General features: G+C 54.0%; 6 protein-coding genes across 6 annotated transcripts; 4 read left to right on the top strand and 2 right to left on the bottom strand.

The window, feature by feature from the left end:
* Nucleotides 1–25: 25 nt before the first annotated feature.
* Nucleotides 26–2234, top strand: BDP55DRAFT_540502 (SWIRM domain-containing protein; the record flags this gene model as incomplete). The annotated part of the gene is made up of 3 exons (XM_060568131.1): nt 26–140; nt 218–777; nt 834–2234. The coding sequence occupies 3 exons, from the start codon at nt 26–28 to the stop codon at nt 2232–2234; spliced, it is 2076 nt and encodes a 691-aa protein (XP_060435395.1).
* A 2654-nt stretch (nt 2235–4888) lies between these two features.
* Nucleotides 4889–8040, top strand: BDP55DRAFT_201436 (choline/Carnitine O-acyltransferase). The gene is made up of 5 exons (XM_060565941.1): nt 4889–5434; nt 5694–5748; nt 5864–7526; nt 7605–7852; nt 7916–8040. The coding sequence occupies exons 1-4, from the start codon at nt 5348–5350 to the stop codon at nt 7729–7731; spliced, it is 1932 nt and encodes a 643-aa protein (XP_060435394.1). The 5' UTR covers nt 4889–5347; the 3' UTR covers nt 7732–7852; nt 7916–8040.
* A 195-nt stretch (nt 8041–8235) lies between these two features.
* BDP55DRAFT_201453 (adenylate cyclase associated N terminal-domain-containing protein) lies at nt 8236–10315 on the bottom strand. Its single transcript, XM_060565942.1, has 5 exons — nt 10189–10315; nt 9781–10051; nt 9395–9717; nt 8823–9330; nt 8236–8755 (listed from the first exon to the last, which is right to left on the bottom strand). The coding sequence occupies exons 1-5, from the start codon at nt 10230–10232 to the stop codon at nt 8312–8314; spliced, it is 1590 nt and encodes a 529-aa protein (XP_060435393.1). The 5' UTR covers nt 10233–10315; the 3' UTR covers nt 8236–8311.
* A 624-nt stretch (nt 10316–10939) lies between these two features.
* On the top strand, nt 10940–11971 carry BDP55DRAFT_644239 (uncharacterized protein). Its single transcript, XM_060573576.1, has 3 exons — nt 10940–11237; nt 11299–11364; nt 11397–11971. The coding sequence occupies exons 1-3, from the start codon at nt 11115–11117 to the stop codon at nt 11568–11570; spliced, it is 363 nt and encodes a 120-aa protein (XP_060435392.1). The 5' UTR covers nt 10940–11114; the 3' UTR covers nt 11571–11971.
* A 572-nt stretch (nt 11972–12543) lies between these two features.
* Nucleotides 12544–13868, top strand: BDP55DRAFT_723290 (Ribokinase-like protein; the record flags this gene model as incomplete). The annotated part of the gene is made up of 2 exons (XM_060578724.1): nt 12544–12649; nt 12715–13868. 2 exons carry the CDS (start codon nt 12544–12546, stop codon nt 13866–13868), a joined length of 1260 nt encoding a protein of 419 aa, XP_060435391.1.
* Nucleotides 13869–13940: 72 nt separating this feature from the next.
* On the bottom strand, nt 13941–17180 carry BDP55DRAFT_644236 (MCM2/3/5 family protein). The gene is made up of 3 exons (XM_060573575.1): nt 16879–17180; nt 14206–16804; nt 13941–14147 (listed from the first exon to the last, which is right to left on the bottom strand). Exons 1-3 carry the CDS (start codon nt 16949–16951, stop codon nt 14114–14116), a joined length of 2706 nt encoding a protein of 901 aa, XP_060435390.1. The 5' UTR covers nt 16952–17180; the 3' UTR covers nt 13941–14113.
* Nucleotides 17181–19105: the final 1925 nt, after the last annotated feature.

Raw genomic sequence — 19105 nt, 5'->3', positions numbered from 1 at the left:
AAGATCCATACAGCCACAAGTCATCATGGAGGACCAACCCAATTACGGAATTTCCAACGCCGCCTCTCCTGGCAGCAATCCCATTCTTTCGCAACCACCTTTGCAACCCGCCGCGCCTACCCCGGGAGATGGAGCTGAAGGTGCGTGTCATCGCCGACCCCATTCGCACTGCTTCCACTGGTAAACTTGATGGCATCTAACAAGACTATGTTTCTAGATGTCCAGATGACCGAAGGCCCGGTCGCCGAACCTAGCATCAAGCAGGACAGCGCGACACCTGCGCCAGGTGTCACATCCGACAATCCCCTCGACGCCCCCGATGGCCCTGCGCCCGAGGCTACGCAGGACGAGGAAATGGGCGGTGCTCGTGACGAAACAAAGGATGGCCAAGCAGCAAAGGGCGGCGATGAAGCTGCAGCTGGAAACGATGCGGAGGGGCAAGACTCCAAGACCAAGGAGACACTCGAATCCGCGGCCCGGGAACATCTTATCTCGCAAACGCATGCCATCGTATTGCCGAGCTACAGTACTTGGTTTGACATGAACACAATCAACGACATCGAGCGCAAGGCCATGTCCGAGTTCTTCAACAGCCGCAACCGCAGTAAAACACCGGCTGTCTACAAGGACTACCGTGATTTCATGATCAACACCTACAGATTGAATCCAGTGGAATACCTCACTGTCACGGCCTGCAGAAGGAACTTGGCTGGAGATGTTTGCGCCATCATGCGCGTCCACTCCTTCCTTGAGCAGTGGGGCCTGATCAACTACCAGGTAGGATTCAAAATTGATGCGCTGTCTTGTATGTTGAACTGACTGGATCGATGCAGGTTGACGCAGAGCAACGGCCGTCGCACGTCGGACCCCCTTTCACCGGTCACTTCAAGATCATTTGCGACACTCCTCGTGGTCTCCAGCCGTGGCAGCCATCCGCTGATGCCGTCGTCTCTGCTGGTAAGCCCAGTGCCGATACAGAAAAGAAGGCTGCGGCAACACCGGCTCCTAAGAGCGAGCTCAATTTGGAAGTCAGCCGCAACATCTACGAAGCAAGTGCCAAGGGTTCAAAACTCAACAAGAGCGAACCCAAGACCAATGGCGAAACGCCAGTGACCAACGGTGTTTCGGGCATCGAAGAAGCTACCAAGACGCCCATTGTCAAGGTCAACTGTCACACTTGCGGCATCGACTGCACCAGGCTATACTACCACAGCTCGCAGGCTGACCCGAACTCCAAGACCAAGTACGATGTTTGCCCAAGCTGCTTCCTCGAGGGCCACCTCCCAGGCAACCAGACAAGTGCTCAGTTCACCCGCATGGAAAACCCCACATACACGACCGTCCTCGACAGAGACGCACCATGGAGCGATGCCGAGATCCTTCGTTTGCTTGAAGGCATCGAGAGGATGGATGATGACTGGAATGAGATTGCGGATCATGTGGGTACGCGAACACGCGAAGAGTGCGTCTTGCAATTCTTGTCCTTGGACATCGAGGGCAAGTATGCGGACTCGGACCTTGCCGTGAATGCCCCAACCGGCCTTGCAATGCTCGGCCAGCAGGGCGGCCATCTACCTTTCAGCCAGGCGGATAACCCAGTCATGTCCGTTGTCGGCTTCCTTGCCGGTCTTGCTGACCCTGCCAGTACGGCAGCAGCGGCAAACAAGTCTGCCGAAGAGCTCACGCGCAAGCTTCGCAGGCGACTCGAGGGTGGCAGCTCGGAGGAGGCTGTGACCAATGGCAAGGGCAAGGACAAGGACGGCGACTCAATGGAGATTGACATCCGCCAAGACGTCACAACGACGACTACTACTACAACGACAACGCTGGCCACCATTCCTATGGCTGCAATGGGTGCCCGTGCCGCCGGTTTGGTGTCACACGAGGAGCGCGAGATGACAAGACTAGTATCCGCTGCGGCCAACCTCACTCTGCAGAAGCTGGAGCTGAAGTTGAAGTACTTCAACGAGATGGAAGCCATTTTGCAAGCAGAGAGGAGAGAGCTCGAGAGAGGACGGCAACAGCTGTTCCTGGATCGCCTCGCGTTCAAGCGTCGCGTCCGCGAGGTGCAGGATGGACTCAAGGCGGCAGTTGAGACGGGCGGTGATCAAGGCCTCAAGCAGGCCCAGGATGCGATGTCTGACGGCGCCAACCTCACCTTCCAGGCGGCGCCTGGAGCGGGCGCTGTGCAGCCGCTGAGTAGCGGAGGGCAGATTAAGAGCTTCGAGGCTTGATGCGGCTCATGGCACGGTGTCTCTTCCTCGAAGAAGACGGTTATGAGATGGATCGGGACGAATGTAGCTCTGCGTATGCGCGGAGAACGGGGTCCCTGTATTTTGCAAGGGGTTTGGTTTGGTGATGACCAGGGAACGGCACAAATAATTGTGGTGAATTGAAATAGTCTGGATGATTTTGGGCGTCGGAGGGATTCCTATGGCTCGGCGACGTATTGTCGTTTGTGCAACTGTATTAGATACTTACACTACCCGTTTTCTGCCTGCTTTCGCCCTGCCAATGCCTTGTGATGGCCAGATCTCAAAGGGGCTTTGATGGCAGTGGTTTGATTGAGCCATGTGGTCGCAAAGTGCTTTGCAAGCCCCATAATGAGCAAAGGGGCGTTGACACGTGCTAGTGTGTTGCTCTATAGCTGACATTGATCTCGTGGTGAAGCAGTGCTAGTGGGTTTATAGATTGCCATCTCACATTAGCTTGCTCTCACATGTTGGAAAGATTCATGGTACCCAAGGTTGTCAGATGCTATGACATCCAGTTGCGGAGCTTCCCGAGTTAGACCAACCCAGAGCTGCATAATCAAGCTCAGGCAAGGTGATTTGTATGGCCGCTGAGCAAGCCTCTCCACTGAGGCAAGGCCAGGTAGGTAAGTCCCTCCACGGCGCGGTAGTGATGCTTGGGATGCTGGTCAGCAATTCGTGAAAAAGAGTACCGAGACCGTGGCCGTGGCCGTGACCTAGGCTGGTGTGGCAGACCGCAGACGTCCGGGCTGTGGGGCCGTGCTTCATGGACCGGTGGAGGAAATACACCGGGCTCGTTACCTTCGGTATCGGAAGGAAGGTGCCCCCAACCGTATCTTACCTACGCAAGGAAAGTAAAAGTCATTCGAATGCACCTTCCCGTCGAAATTCGGTCAACTTCCTTTCTCGATGTACTGCGGCATCTTACTGTCTTGCCACAGGTAGCAGATAGCTGCTGGGATGGGATGCCAAGGTGCCCGGGCAAGCGGAAGGGGGGACCTTGATCAGCTCGATCCTCCGATGGTCCAGCCTGGTCTTGTCTGGGGCTATCCTCCTGTCCGTCCCATGGGTGTTCAAACTCAAGGTACATCATGAATTCAACCATCGCTCAGTCGGTCTTGGGAATGAAGTTTATGAAGCACCTCAGACGCTGACAAGTGCCGATGAGATGATTCTGATCGGAGACACCTTTTTGTCTAGAGCAGGACGACACTGGGCTTGGCGGATCGTGAGTGGAAACTTGGGCCGGTTGTCGTTTGAATTCGACCGAACATCCTAGGTAAATCCTACCGAGAGCCTAGGCTCAAGTAGAACCAGAGAGTCGATAATTTTTCGGCCTCCACTAGCAGCGCCTCAGCCGTTTGTGAGGAGGTCAAATTGTCTACAGATAGAGATGGAGACTGGCCGGAGTATTCATACGAATACTGGGGTAAAGATGTACAACTTGTTAGGTACCGTATCGTGCGTATCCACAGATGCGGTCGGCACCGTCATAAGAAAAGTACGGGGTAAAAGCTGCGTGCATGGGGATGATTAGCTCCAAGAGCTAACGTCTATCCACCCCTGTTTTACCTCGGCTCAAAGACCCGATCCACCGCTTCTACACCAAATGACCAAGGCAGTGAAGACACCTTGCCGGCTGCACCGCGATGCGCCGAGGGACAATGAGCCAGTGAGGGAATTTGGACAAGGTGGGCAAGATGGTGACTGGTGTCAATATGGGATCCGGGGTATTTTGCGCGCACGCATCGAGGGCCGAGACTCAATTGCAGTCTGGGTATCCGTCGGTATGCGGTATGCGGTATGCGGTCTGCGGTCTGCAGCGCATAGCGCGCCGCGTGTGCCCTTTTCCCCAATGTCCATCTCCGCCGCTCCTCCGGACGTTCGGGCATCGTGCCCCAAACCTCTAGAATGAGAACTGAGCAAACGGAAGCTAAGGGAGAAAGAGGTCAGAGACCTGATGTCTGAGAGGGTCAAGAATGAATTGTGCCCAATACTCCGGACCACGGTCCCGTCCGGCTTGTCATATTACCACAGGGACATTCCCAGAGAGGCGCCAGAGAGCATGACACTCTCTTTCTCCCTTTCTTGCCTTTTCCTCTTGATACTTCTTGCTTCATCTATCTCGCTCTCGATCGGTTCCCCCGACATAACACTCTCTGTTCAGTGTTTATAGCTTATTTTCTCTTCTGGGTCCTTACGTGCACCCCGCTGGTAGTTCGTACTACCTTGGTTCCACGGCGCTGAACTACCTACCTACACCGGCCCATCCTTCTGCCAGCCACCTTATCGACAAGACGCGATCCCACGCCATCTTTCACGACCCTTGAGTGTCCGGAGAACAGTACAGGCTCACTACCTTACCTTAGGTGTCTTCGTCAACCTCACAAAGCATCCATTCCCGTCACCCGCGCACGCTTCCACTACCTGCCTTACGCCTCTGCACGTTGGTAGCCCGAAGTATTGACAAAATAGCCCACCCCCCACCGCCCCGTTACTGTTGTAGCGACTGGAAGCATCCCAGCTTACAGCGGCTACGGAGTACCTGACGAGAGAACCTGGAACCCCATACCCCAACTGTTCCCCATAGCCGGACCCCGTACCGAACCGCAGCCGCCTCCTCTTGGGGTACCTAACTGAGGTACCTGACAGAGTACACTACACTACTACTACTACTACGACTGCTACTACGTACCGCACAACTCAGCATCTCCCATCAACACGCAAGCCTGGAATCCACACATCCCTGCTGTGGTTGACATTGCTGCTGGTCATAAAGGGATTCCCGCGTGGCACCTACGTTTTGGCTTGTGACAAGCAGCCACTCACTTCCTCGTCTGCCACATTTTCCATTCTGTCAGAGGTGTCTGAGGTATCAGTCAGTCTGTCACTCTGTCCTCGTCCCTCGCTCGCGCCGGCTAGCCTCCGCTCCGGCTCCAAAAACCATTCGACTGAATCGTCTGCCGTCTGCCGCGGATCTTTCTGCGGCTACCTTTTTTCGTGCGTGCCACCACTGCGTCTGCACTGCAACTATTTTAACACCACCCAACCACTCACACACCACACCACACGTTTACCCTTTTCAAGAATTGGTCATGTCGGCCGCATTGCGAGCGTTGGAGGCTAGGTCTGCCACGGCAAGGACTTCTTTGAGACATCTGACCTTTAATCGCCCTCGTCCGGTACGTTTTGTTTGTTGACGCTGTTGCATCTTCCTTCCGCTATCCTCTATCTCTCTCTCTCTGCTCTACTCTGCTCTGCTCTTTGGCCTCGGCTCAACGCCATCATCCTTGATCCCACCCCGCTCCGCTTCTTCGGCTCCATCCATCGCTTTTGGGGAGCTTCTCTCTTCCGTCTCCCACACACTTTCATACAAACACATATCTTGCTGCCGCATGCTCTGTCTTTCACACTTTCTAACCACGTCTCCTTACTCTCCAGATCTTTGCAGCCATGGCTCCCGCAGCAAAGCGGAACAACAGTTCCCTCCCTTCAGGTAAATTGCGACTCCCCAAACGTCCCTCGGCCGCTCACCCTCGCGCCCTGAAAGACCGCGAATGCGCATCGTACGGCGCATTGATGTTGACCCGGCTAACACGATTTACACACAGGATATGTCGAGGACAAGTCCAAGGGTGCCATGTTGAGATTCCAAGACTCTCTGCCCCGTCTACCCGTACCGAGTCTCGAAGAGACAGCCGCGCGCTACATCAAGACCCTGCACCCCCTTCTCTCTGAGTCCGAGTTCGCCGTCAGCAAAAAAGCCGTCGAGGACTTCGTCAAGCCCGGAGGTGTCGGCAGCAAGCTCCAGGAGAAGCTGCTCGCCCGTAGAGAAGATCCCGCGCACCGAAACTGGCTGTACGAGTGGTGGAACGATGCGGCATACCTCAGCTACAGAGATCCCGTCGTTCCCTACGTGAGCTACTTCTACTCTCACCGTGACGACCGTCGGAGGAGGAACCCTGCCAAGAGAGCCGCGGCCATTACCTCGGCTGTCCTCGAGTTCAAGAAGCAGGTCGACGACGGCACACTCGAGCCCGAATACATGAAGAGACTGCCCATCTGCATGGACAGCTACAAGTGGATGTTCAACACGAGCCGTGTCGCCGCAAAGCCCGCCGACTACCCGGCCAAGTTCTCTCACAAGGACCATAAGTACATTATTGCTATCCGCAAAAACCAAATCTTCAAGATTCTGCACGAGGTGGACGGCAAGCAGCTCAATGCGTCAGAACTCGAGCAGCAGTTCAACAAGGTGTACGAGTTGGCTCAGAGAGTCCCCCCCGTGGGCGCTCTGACCAGCGAGAACCGCGACGTTTGGTCAGATGCGCGCGAGATCCTTCTCAAGGCCAGCCCCAAGAACGCCGCCTCTTTGGAGGCCGTTGAAGCATCCTCCTTCGTCGTGTGCCTTGACGACGCTGCTCCCGTCACTCTCGAGGAGCGCGCGCACCAGTACTGGCACGGCGACGGCGCCAACCGCTGGTACGACAAGCCCCTCCAGTTCATCGTCAACGACAACGCTACGTCGGGATTCATGGGAGAGCACTCCATGATGGATGGAACCCCCACTCACCGTCTCAACGACTTCATTAACGACCTCATCTTTAACAACAAGCTCGACCTCTCTGACCCCTCGATTCGTTCCAACCTGCCTGAGCCCCAGATTGTTAAGTTCGAGATCACCAAGGAAGTACAGGCCGAGATTGACCGCGCCAGAAAGGACTTCCACGATGTCATTAGCCAGCACGAGCTCGCCGTCCAGGCGTACCAGGGTTACGGCAAGGGATTGATCAAGAAGTTCAAGTGCTCGCCCGACGCCTACGTTCAGATGATCATTCAATTAGCATACCACAAGATGTACGGCAAGAACCGCCCTACATACGAGTCGGCCGCCACTCGCCGCTTCCAGCAAGGCCGTACCGAAACGTGCAGAACCGTGTCAGACGCCTCCGTCTCATGGTGCAACGCCATGGCCGACCCTAACATTGAGGACAAGGCCAAGGTCGACCTATTCCGCCAGGCCATTGACTCCCACCTCGAGTACATCACTGCCGCCTCAGACGGCAAGGGTGTCGACAGACACTTGTTCGGTCTGAAGAAGCTGCTCGAGCCCGGCCAAGAGCTGCCTGCCATCTACCAGGACCCGGCCTTCTCCTACTCTTCCTCGTGGTACCTGTCCTCATCACAGCTTAGCTCAGAGTACTTCAACGGATACGGGTGGAGTCAGGTCATCGACGGCGGGTTCGGAATTGCCTACATGATCAACGAGAACAGGTACGTGATTATCTTCTGCCGTCCAAGTTAACCCCTCTAGTAACCCGAGCACTAAACTAATCCGTCATATCTGTACAGCATCAACTTCAACGTCGTCTCCAAGGGCTTGGGCAGCCAGCGTATGAGCTTCTTCCTCAACGAGGCTGCCGGCGAGATGCGCGACCTGCTCATCCCCACCATTAAGCCCGCCAAGGCCAAGCTGTAAGCGGTGTTAGAAATCATTTGTAAGAGAGGGCATGAAGGAGGAAATGCCGTTTGCAATACGGGCGAGAGAAGAGAAACTCGACTAGCGTCCCAAGGATGCTCCATCAGTTAGTTGTGAGAGGGTATGTATGTGTGTTCATATGTGGTTACATGTAGATGACCGGTCATTCTTTGCACCGATACAGTAGAAGCGTCTCTGGCAAACCTGATAGACGTGACCGGTGGTGTCGGCACCACCGCGATCATATTGAAAATTTCCCCCTTCGTAGTCTTTCTCATTTCTCTGGGCCTATGTACACTACAAATCCACGTTGCTCGGGTCGCAAAATCGAACAATTTATCTCGACAACTTCCCATTCCCTCCTACTTCAAACGTACGCGCATGGGGAAAGTAAGGTAAGATGTGTGAATGTAACATGGTTTGAATAGATGAGTCAAAACCGAAGAGTTCCAAAATGAAGCAGGCTATGTATGAGGTGGAGAACAAAATGTGCCGCCGCCATATTAACTCCTACAATTCGACCCGCCTCTGCCCCTACCCAATCCAATCCCCTTCCTAATTTATGGCTGACGCTTCCATCTTAACCTGAGTGAGAGACAATCTCATTGACGAGTTCGCCCTTGGTCTCATCATAGTAGGAGCAAATCTGCGATGGAAGCGGCACTTCCACGTAGTCCTCGTCCTCTCCCGAGATGATGTTGAGGTTAATGCCGGAAGACTTGCTCGAGAAGATCTTGGTGTCCGTGCTCTCCTTGCTGAAGTAGACTTGGGCGCCATCAATCGAGTCCATCAAAACGGCAGGCACGGCTCCCATAACCTGCAAAGCGAAGTTCTGGGACTTGATAACGTCCACAGTTGAGATGAGAGACTCAACGATCAACGACAGACGAGTCGAGTTCTCGATGGTAACAGCGTTTGCCTTGCCCTTCACAATAATGGTAGTGTTGCTGCACTTGCTGATCAGAATGGAGTGCGAGTTGGATGCCTCAATTTCAATAGGCTGAGGCTCCTTCTCGAAGTTTTCCTGGAAACGATATCAGAGTTAGTCACCTTTGAAATCATCCAAAGCACAATTGTAGGGGGTTTCATACGATAGTCCACTTGTTGCCCTCAAGCACCTTCTTTGGCGGCTTCTTGACGCGCATGCTCTCTGGCTTAGGCTTCTTGCCAGGAGCCGGGCTCTTGCCGCGTGCTGATGCCTCCCCGTCAACCTTCGAGGTTGTACGAAGGGACGGGTTCTTGTGCGTCATTTCCGATCTGTCAACCTTGCGAAGACCCTTCGTCACAGCCTCGCCTTTGTTGAGTTCGGAGAACACGGCACCCAACCCACCCTTGCCACCGGGGGTTTCTTCCTTGATATCCAGTACAGGAGGAGGGCCGGGAGGCGGGGGCGGGGGCGGAAGACCACCCGCCGGTGGTGGCGGAGGAGGAGGAGCGGCGGCGGAAGCTGCAGATGCGGACAATGATTTAGCGACTTCCTGAGCTGGCTGACCCTTCGGGTTCCAGGGGATGCCGCTAGCGAAATTCTGCTTGACATAGTCTGCAAGGTCACGGAAGACTTGGTAAAAGGCATTCACCCAGTCGGTTTGTTGCGCATCCCTACGCAATATCGCATTAGCCAGGGGGCTTCAAACGGCTCCTCAGATCGTTTGCGCAGACATACTTATCCTTTTGTTCCTTCAGCACCCTGTTACCAAAAAATTGGGCAGAGCCCAACGAATCTTCGACATGCTTGTAAGGACGGTTGTCGACAGTGACCCAGGCGAGAACCATGATGCCCTCAGCAACAGCGCTCAGTTGGGTGAAGACTGGCGATCCTCGGTTGGACTCTTTGATGTTGTTGACAGCTACAAGGGCTTCGTTGATGGGCTTGAGAAGGTCCTGGTATACAGCCATTTCTGCGCCATTAAGATCAGGCTTCTTAGCCTTCGTCGTGATGAGCAGGAAGTTGCGCTGGGCTTGGAAACCCTGCAGAACTTTGGCAGCCTACGGAGACCCTTGTCAACACCCAAAGAACGGTCAATTCGCAAATGTGTTTAGATGACTGACCTGGTCAGCAACAAGGCCTCCTAGTTGCTGACTGGTTTTGACATATTTCTCGACCGATGTGGCAATAAATTGATCGAACTCCTCAATGGACTCAGGGACTGGCTCCGGGGGAGCTTGGGGAGCGGCGGGGGCTTGCGGCGGCGGGGGAGGGGCCGAGGCATTGGAGGCGTCAGGCGGCGAGGCGACCGATTGATTGAGAGCGGGAACTGCTTGGGGAAGCTCGATGGTAGAGGTGGCGATATCTTCGAGTCTAGCTGTGGCAGCTTCGAGCCTTGTTTCGAGGTTAGCTGCGAGTGCGCTGGCAGTGGGCCAAGAATAGGAGCAAAAGCGAGGTAACGCCCGTCCGTCAATGTTGCCGTAAAGTTGGATGCAAAACAGTCCAGGCTGGTAGGAAATCCATCGACGTACCGCTTGATGAGAGTGGTGAGGTTGTGCATGTTGTTCGTTGCCATGTTGGGCAGAGGAGAGGAGCCGAAGCTTGTTGCAAGGAGAAGGTCGACAGGAGAGGTTATAGGACGGCGGCGATGGGCCGGGGGTAAGCACTGACGGACAGAGACGGTGTGACGAAGGGCGTCAGAGGACGGAGATCGATAGCGGAAGACGGGGTGGATATGCAATGTCAAGAACAATAACGACGATGACAGCGAGGGCAAGAGCAGGGTCGGCTGCTGCAACACGAAGTGAGCTCAATGCAACCGAGGCCTCGTGCAGGATGTCTGTCCAAACAGTTCAACCCAGCAAAGCAACTATTGCAAGGTTGATTGGGGCAGAGCCAAAAGATTGGGCGTGAAGTTTCAGCTAGTGCGGAGCTGCTGGGATGGGTGAAATGCACCTGGCAAAGAGCAATGGGTCGGCTGCCGCTGAAGATGTTGTAAATGAGCAGAGAGCTACGAGGTTGGCGGACGAGGTGTTTTGAATGGGTATTATCGCAAGCATCCAATGTCATGCCAGACAATGGGAGTGGACAGACGCGGCAGTACGTATCTTTGCGCTGGAGACACAGTACCTCTTGAGGAAGCTCTGCTGCTCAGGTACCTAATCGTGCTTGAGGTCCCCGGACAAGTACCTGAGGTATTCCCTGCCCACGCTACCGCGCCATCCAAGATGATGGGTGCCTTGTGCTTTTTGGATGCCTTGGAGTCTCTTGCCTTAGGCACAACCTACCTCTGCTCAGGCACTCGGCCTAGCAGCTCATCTACCTACCTACCTTACCTCATGTATCTGTTGAACTTGGCTACCTAAGCTTGCGTAAGACATCTCACAGAGCAACCTCTATTTCGAAAGATATCTCACCGTCTGAAGCAAGATTAGGTATCTGCTGAAGCCTAAGGTCAATGCTTCATCTCCTGCGTATGAGATTTCCTACCATTCATCTGCTCGGTTTCGCTGACTGTGTGCAATCTACAATTGCATACGATAAGATGACGGTGGTCAGCATGCCAGACAACTTCGAGAAGGTTGAGTAGATCAAATGCAGCTTGCCCAGCTAGTGTACTCCGGCTCACGTATACTCTGTAGGCAGTTGCCAAAACCAACACTTGGTTCATCAATACGATGCCAGAAGCGGCTGATGATATGGCGATAGTCGAGCAAAGTTGTTCAGCGACAAAAAAAAGTGTCAGCTGAGGCTAGAGTATGGACGGCTTTCAATGTGGTCACGAGCTAAGGCAGCTACGTATGTGACGCTGGAGGCGAGGTCCACTGAGCAATATGCAATCCCTTCGAGTACTCATCTCGTCTCATCTCAACCTCGAAACTTCACCTACAATGAATTTGGACCGACTAGCTAACCTCTTAAAACACGGACACCCCTTGTCGCCTTGTACCTCTTGTCCTTCTCTAGTTTCGATTTGCAATGCTGTTTAGCTGTCAGTCACGCCATCCGTGTCCCTCAACCCGCCGAGAACGGAGTCCAGACCCATAAGGAGCTGCCCCTCTCGGCTCGAGTGAGTTGAGCGAGGTCAGATAAGCTTCTAGAAGCTCCCTCCTTCTACCACAGACAACCCTGCCACGTGCCGGCCCAACGTATGGTTGTGTGCTACCTTATCTGTAAGATTTCACATGGAATCATTTCAGGTACCATATATCCACGGACGGCGGCGGCGTCTAGTGCATGGATAAAAGATGGTATAGGTATGATTAAGATAGTGGGGTAAATTTGAAGATGTAAAACGACGGTAGAAATACAGCTGGCTGGAGCGAGCCTCAAAATCAACACTAAACCATTGAACAGCGGCGCTATGAGGCTCGCTCCAGCCAGCTGTATTTCTACCGTCGTTTTATATCTTCAATTTGCCCGTCGGCCAGAAATCCGGGCCTGTTTCTCAACCTAACCTATATCACCTGCAACATCTCATAGAGGAGGTGCCTTCTCACCTCACCTCATCTAGCAAGGCACATATCAGCCTGTCAGAGCCCCCTCGCTTCGTCCGTGCTTGCATTGTGCATTCTCGCCGACACTGATGCGGCCAATAACCCATAGCACACAACAAAGTGGGTGTAACCTAGTTTCAAAAGCCCTTCACTTCGCAAATTCGCACTCAAAATCACCCGTTCTACTACGACTTTTCGGCTGGCTCCTAAGATACCAGTCAATCGTCTAATTCTCACTTCCTCACAATAGTGGCCATTACCGCGTAGCACGGCACCTTGGCCAACAACATTCATATCTCATTTGATTCGGGTTGGGTCTTCACGCCACTCATTACCTAGCTACTATCGATCCGTCTTTCCAAGAGTCGATTCCATTGTGAAGCTTTGACCATGGCCGACGACGACTCACAATCGCCGAAAGAGCAGCGTCTTACTGACGAAGAATTCAAGGCGTTGCCTGCCATCGACTTTGTGACGTTGGGAATGTTCATTATAGGTGAGTCGAAAACCCCCTCTCCGCGGATGCCTCGTCTCCATGAATCCTTCGCTGACGGTGACTAGACGAGATACACTTCTTGCCACCCACGCCGCCCGTCTTTGATATTCTTGGAGGTGCCGGCTCATACGGTGCCCTCGGAGCCCGTCTCTTCTCGCCGGCCCCGGATGCCTCTTCAGTCGGCTGGATCGTCGACAAGGGTTCCGACTTTCCACAATCCTTGACCGACCTCATTGGCAGCTGGGAAACGTCAGTCGTTTTCCGCGAGGACCTAGAGCGTCTGACCACCCGCGGATGGAATGGGTACGAGAACGCAGAGAAGCGCGCCTTCAAGTACACCACCACCAAGAAGCGCCTCACTGCAGGGGACCTCACGCCTCATCTGCTACTATCCAAGACCTTTCACCTAATCTGCTCCCCGGCCAGATGTAGAGACCTGGTGTCCGAAATCACCTCAGCCCGCAAGCGTGTGTGCCCGCCTGATTCATACACAAAACCAATATTCATCTGGGAACCCGTACCTGACCTGTGTACACCCGATGAACTTCTCAACTGTACAAATTGCCTGCCCCTGATCGACATCCTCAGTCCGAACCACTCGGAGCTGGCAGGTTTCATGGGCGACGACGGCCTTGACCCAGCCACTGGGGGGATTTCGAAAGCGGCAGTCGAGAGATCCTGCGAGCAACTTCTCGCAAGTATGCCTTTGTCATCATTCACGCTCGTCATCCGCGCCGGAGACAAGGGCTGCTACGTTGCTCGAAACGGTGGCCGCAAGCGACATCCAGCTACTGGCGATGGAGCAGGTCCGAAGCGTCGCAAGAAGGATTATACGAGGGGCGGCCTTCAGCCGGACACCGACATGGAAGCACTCTTCGCCGGTCTGCTTCAGGATGACGAAGGTGCTGTTGTTCGCGAGGAAATCGAGGTTGATTCTGGTACCGAACAGTGGATTCCAGCCGTTCACCAAGACAGCGCCAAAGTGATAGATCCTACAGGAGGTGGCAACACCTTTCTGGGCGGCCTCGCTGTTGCCCTTGCAAGGGGCAAGAGCGTAGAGGAAGCTGCAGCATGGGGCAGTGTGGCCGCCAGCTTTGCCATTGAGCAAGTTGGCGTACCAACTTTGGCCAAAAACGAGGAGGGCCAGGAGACATGGAATGGTGAAAGGGTAGAGGACCGGCTTGCTGAATTCCGAGCCCGTATACAAAAGACACAGTAGAGTCCACAACAAATGCTTCATCCGTGATCATACGTCTAGAAAGAGGTAGACAAATAAGAGCAAAAGTTAATGCAAAGTTTGACCCGTTGGATCTGACACCTTACAGACCACTGCGCAAAAATCATGGTAGTCGAGTCTCTATTCGTTACGTAACATGGCAATGTCTCTCAGGGACGCCGCCTTCCTCTCATAATACCAACGCCAGATATCATACCGCAAACAATCCCACATCAAGACATCCGGCCTTAAATCTTGTACACAAGCTCTCCATCAGTGTACCTGTCTCTCGGTTAGCCACATAAGAATAGAAGATGAGAGATCAAGCGGGGGAACTTACATAATCTGGTTGGCTTCATCCATCTTCTTGAGAGCTTTGACGGCCTCTTCCTTGCTGAAGGCACTGCCGCTACGCGACTGCAACTTAGTGTTGACGGCTTCAAGAACAGCATTGACATTGGCAGAATCGTCGTCGAACAAGGCCGAGTTGAGTAGCTGGCCAAGAGCGCTTCTGAACACAGTCAATCGCTGAGGACTGATGGGTTCGTCAGCAATGGCGAGGCCAGCTGCTCCCGATGCCAGCTCGTCATCATCCTCACCGTTGTCTTGTAACTGGGAAGGCAGTTGAGAAGCAGGCAGGGATGAAGCAAATGATGTTTGCGTGTGCGTTGCCGCACTTGAAGAAGCCGCGCCATCACCGCGACGACGGGACCTCCGTGGCGTCGCCTCGTAGATATCCTCCTCTGCTTCCTCCACTGCATCAGGCTCGGCAGGCGTCTCCGCGTCGCTTTCAGGGGCATCTTCGTTGGCACTGCTAGCACCCGCGGTCCGCCGAGGCCGGGCCACGCCTCGCGTCGATCGCGAGGACCTCGGGACGGGCGTCCGTGTTGTCGTCTTCTTGAAGGTTGCATCATCGTCGTCATCAGACGAGCTTTCATCGCTTGATGAAGCAAATTCGGTGGTCTGAGTTTTCCTGCGCTTCTTTCTCGACTCGTCCTCGACCACCTCCTTGAACAGGGCAAAACGGAGGATTGCCTCGGCCGCAAGTGCATCGCGCTCGTCTACTCGGTTTGAGAGTCGGGACTTGGCGTGGGCGGTAGCCAAACGAATAAGAGTTTCCAAAGTACGGACGGTCAGAGGGCTGGTTCTGCGCTGGTTACCCTCCATCTCATCGTTTCTGAGGCCAACATAAATGTCAGAGATGCGATCTGACGCGGCCTGAGTCAAGACAGGCCGAATTCTGGTCTTGGCATATTGAATGTATTTCTTCATAAAAGGAATGCTGAGCACCTCGGGCTTCTTGTTCGCGCCGCGTCCAGTGGTAAGAGTGACGCCAGCGTGAAGCATCGCATCGAACTTCTCGAACACATCGGTCGGGCGCTGGGTATCGGCTTGGTTGTTGATGGCAACGCCGAGGGCTTGGCCGGCGTTCTCACGCACCGGCGCACCCTCTTCTGTCCCTGGTTGACGGTAACGGTGCATCCGCAGAACGTGCTCCGAAACCTGCCGGTCCCGAGTATCCTCGATATCATCGGTAACGACGAACAACAGATCGAAACGAGACAGGAGGGAGTCTGGAAGGGCGATGTTCTTATGGGGGTCCTTGTGGGTGTCGTATTGGCCAAAGATGGGGTTGGCAGCAGCAACAACGCTGCACCTAGCGTTGAGCGAAGTGTGAATACCAGCCTTGGCAATTGTGACAGTCTGCTGTTCCATGACTTCGTGAATTGCAACACGATCAATATCGGACATCTTGTCGAACTCGTCAATGCATACCACGCCACGATCAGCCATGACCATAGCTCCGGCCTCAAGTCTCCTCTCACCCGTCTCCTTATCCGAAGTCACAGCGGCCGTCAGACCGACACCTGAGGAACCTCGACCGGTAGTAGCAATTGCTAGTGGCGCCGTATTGAGGACGAATCGAAGAAGCTGGGACTTGGCCGTGGAGGGGTCTCCCACCATGAGGATGTTGATGTCACCTCTCAAATGAGTGCCATTTTCCAAATTCTTCTCCATGCCACCAAGCAGCATCAAAAGAATTGCCTTCTTGATGTATGCGTGGCCGTAAATACTGGGCGCGAGTGACTGGGAAAGGAGATCGAGAAGATTCTTCTTCTTTGCTACTTTGTTGATGTTTCGAATATCCGTATCGGTTATAGTGGCAGTGGCCACACCACCTCCCGATTTCGATGACAGGAGAAGAATGTGATTGGCGATGATAACCGTCTTGAACAAGGCGCTATTATGGTTTGTGTTTCTGTTCCCGAGGGTTCTGTAGATACCGACGAGTTGCACGCGGTCGCCAGGCTTGACCTTGTCGACAAGGTCATCATCGAGGATGACATCCACGCCACGAGGCAACTGACCCGCTGGGGCACGCTCGGGCATCTCCTGAATAGAAACGGTCTGGTGATCTCTGTAGGTGCTGAAGCCGTACTCGGTAGTAAGCGGGTTGCCTTCGTCGTCCTCTTGAGGGTAGGCGCTCGATGTGGTGACTCCGTTGGTCATGGTCTGGTCTTGGTACTCCCGGAAGTGGAAGACATCCTTGTTCTCGTTGTAATGCACACTCTTGACAACCTTGGGCCGAATCAGCGAGCATCTCGTCACAATGCCTTCGAGGGACACCATGCTGTTTAGGTGCTGGGAGGACAATGTGCGAGGGTTGCAGGCATTCATGCCAAAGCTACCGGCCCATGCGCAGTAGTAGGAGATCTCATTCAACTTTTCCGCATCGCCGGACTGGGGCAGTGTCTTGACGATTTGTTTCAGGGCATGGTTGAAGGCAAGACTATAGTCGAAAGGGTCTTGAAGAATTCCAGAGGCAAGTTCGGCATTATGGGCGCGTAGTTGGTCGAGGTTGACAACAAGTCTTCTCTGCTGCTTTTGCAACATCAAGATGATGGCGGATCTGTAGCTGCGTCCTTGAGAGTCATTCTCTGCGGTCGAACCAGGTCAGTGTGCAACATCCAGAGGCGCACAGATATGTACGGGTATGCGAAGGCAAACGTACGAGGATCGAGGAACTCCTGGGCCAAGCGCACGCGGTCCAAGGCGGCTGCATCCTGCAGCATGAACGAATCCATGGCGGCGGCAATTGTTGTCAGAGTCGAGACTTAATTCAACGGAAGTAAAAGAGTCTCGGGAGAGAAGGGTATCAAGTGCGTGGGGTTTCAAAAATAGCTGACAACATGAGGTATCCGTACAAGGAGGCTGCAGAAGTGTCAATACTGAAGGGTCGAGGTGGAGGGGGAATGTGATCCGCCGCAGAGAGTGTGAGCGACAAGGGAAAAAAAAGGAGGGGACCAATTCCCATCCAAAAACGCGAAGCGACGCGCCCCGATGTGGGACGCGTAAAGTGGTTTTTGGTTTGGCAAGGCAACCGTGGCTTGCCCCTCTGCGCCCTAAAGACATGTGGCTGATGCCGACCTCCCCCCCCCCCCGCCTTCCAACAATGCTTGAGGTAAGGTACTTCGGTACCTGGCTAAGGTAGGTATTTCAAGCGTCACATAGTCCAGTGCATCGTCGGTCTGTCACCATATTCGCCCTAACGCCGACCACGGATTGGCCTATCCTGGTGTTGAAGATAAGCTGAGAACCATCTGTCCGCTCAGCTCATACTTGGGTACAGGTCGTCACAGTAGTCTCATTCCGCCGTTTCCTAGTGTCTCTGCAGAATTCGAGACGCTCGCTTTTATTCCCACGAGGGTTTGCCCCGAAATGCGGCTCTCGGTTTTGCGGCATTTCCTCCTCCACATCGTGAGGGGCCATTTCTCTGTACTAAGGTGACCTGTCTTCGGCACGCCAGAATCGTCGTTACTATAACAGTACCATTTGCGGGCCATCATCCCGACTATTGCCCAGCGTTGACACTTCCGCCGGGGCGAGATCAGCTCACCTTTCGTATCCCACGTAACACGCCTGTTGGACCACTTTGGGTGCCTTTAATATACCCTGCCCACGGGAGGCAGATAACACCCGGGTCAATGCCGTGTCTTCGTCGCACATGAACCATGCTCACATTACCTCGACGGTGTGGTTCGCCGAGAAAAGCTACTCGCTCGTTGTAGGCCTCGACCTGTCAGTCTCAACAATGGACCATCGTAGGGACCATCGTAGGGACGCCCGCCGAATCGTGGAAAAATCAGAGACTTGCCTACCAGATAATCTCAGCCACGTACCCAAGACCCAACAGTCTGGGACGCCCTGGCAAGTCTTGCTTCCGCAGGCTTCTTGCAGATACGAAGCAGATTCTCCGGTGCCCACTTCCTTTCAGCGTCGTTGTTTAATGCAACGTCTGCTGTCAAACGTTGGTCACCCGCATGGTGGACGTCGAGCTCATGGAGTGACACTTTACCCTATCGACGACTCCGTGTAATGGGATTCCTTGATGCTCTTTCTCGTCCTTTGGTAAGCACGTGTCCACTTATAGCCGATCCGCAACGATGAGACAAGGGAAATGTCTCGTACCTTTACGCACTGAGCTACTACCAGTCGCAAAAGATTGCACCAGGCGGATAGCGCGCGAATACCTGCTTTGCTGGCATAGGTTGCAACTCGCAAGTCCAGCCGGTTAATTCTATAGAGGATCTCTTCCTCCACTGCTGGCCCCAAGGTCGGACTTCATCTCACTAGTGACGAGTCACATCCGCCAATCCTTGTCGCTCTCAACCGGTTCTGTATGCATACAGGGGTTGAATGAGAAATGGAAATCCAAGGGGGCTGGGCATCGTCGGGTGAGATAAGGGTGTAGAGATATCGCCGGTGCGGTTACTTCGTACATGAAGTTCACAATGCAAGAACGGTCTTGCAGTTGCCCAATATCTGTACACGCACTCAGCGGGAGGAAACTTCTCGCGACGAGAACATCTATGGTTCCATACTAACTTATCTTGGGCACGGGACAGTGACACCGAAATGACCGGCCCGAAAGTATATCGGCATCCCGATGAAAGGTGACACGGCATCGGAACGATCCGACACTGTTACTAGCTGCTCCACCTTCGCGGGTCCAGTCTCTCATCGGATACTCGCAGCTTGCGAAGATATCGCAAATCAGCTCAACGGCGCTCTGAATGCCCTTCCCCATCGACGATTCTGCGAGTACCTCAAAGAGATAATCTTACATTTTCTGTTGAGATGGAGTGCTGGACTCGTATCAGAGGCGTCATTTGCTGCACGTCGTTCCGCGGCTATCCGTTTTCGTACTGGAGCGGCATGGCGCATCGAGAGAGAGCACC

Source organism: Colletotrichum godetiae, assembly GCF_030913485.1.
Source record: "Colletotrichum godetiae strain CBS 193.32 chromosome Unknown BDP55scaffold_3, whole genome shotgun sequence".
Taxonomy (NCBI): domain Eukaryota; kingdom Fungi; phylum Ascomycota; class Sordariomycetes; order Glomerellales; family Glomerellaceae; genus Colletotrichum; species Colletotrichum godetiae.
Note: the sequence above shows the minus strand (reverse complement) of the source record. Positions and strands in the feature narration are given on the sequence as shown.

Bases quoted from the DNA above. Each gene is read 5' to 3' on its own strand.
- BDP55DRAFT_201436 (XM_060565941.1), top strand. From the start codon at position 5,348: ATGTCGGCCGCATTGCGAGCGTTGGAGGCTAGGTCTGCCACGGCAAGG. The intron at 5,435-5,693 runs GTACGTTTTGTT...CTTACTCTCCAG, and splicing joins CCTTTAATCGCCCTCGTCCG to ATCTTTGCAGCCATGGCTCC. The intron at 7,527-7,604 runs GTACGTGATTAT...ATATCTGTACAG, and splicing joins TACATGATCAACGAGAACAG to CATCAACTTCAACGTCGTCT.
- BDP55DRAFT_201453 (XM_060565942.1), bottom strand. From the start codon at position 10,232: ATGGCAACGAACAACATGCACAACCTCACCACTCTCATCAAGCG. The intron at 9,718-9,780 runs GTCAGTCATCTA...GGGTCTCCGTAG, and splicing joins GAGGCCTTGTTGCTGACCAG to GCTGCCAAAGTTCTGCAGGG. The intron at 9,331-9,394 runs GTATGTCTGCGC...GATATTGCGTAG, and splicing joins CTGAAGGAACAAAAGGATAA to GGATGCGCAACAAACCGACT.
- BDP55DRAFT_644239 (XM_060573576.1), top strand. From the start codon at position 11,115: ATGCTTCATCTCCTGCGTATGAGATTTCCTACCATTCATCTGCTCGGT. The intron at 11,238-11,298 runs GTTGAGTAGATC...TATACTCTGTAG, and splicing joins TGCCAGACAACTTCGAGAAG to GCAGTTGCCAAAACCAACAC. The intron at 11,365-11,396 runs GTCGAGCAAAGT...GACAAAAAAAAG, and splicing joins CGGCTGATGATATGGCGATA to TGTCAGCTGAGGCTAGAGTA.
- BDP55DRAFT_644236 (XM_060573575.1), bottom strand. From the start codon at position 16,951: ATGGATTCGTTCATGCTGCAGGATGCAGCCGCCTTGGACCGCGTGCGC. The intron at 16,805-16,878 runs GTACGTTTGCCT...GTTCGACCGCAG, and splicing joins CCAGGAGTTCCTCGATCCTC to AGAATGACTCTCAAGGACGC. The intron at 14,148-14,205 runs GTAAGTTCCCCC...ACCGAGAGACAG, and splicing joins GATGAAGCCAACCAGATTAT to GTACACTGATGGAGAGCTTG.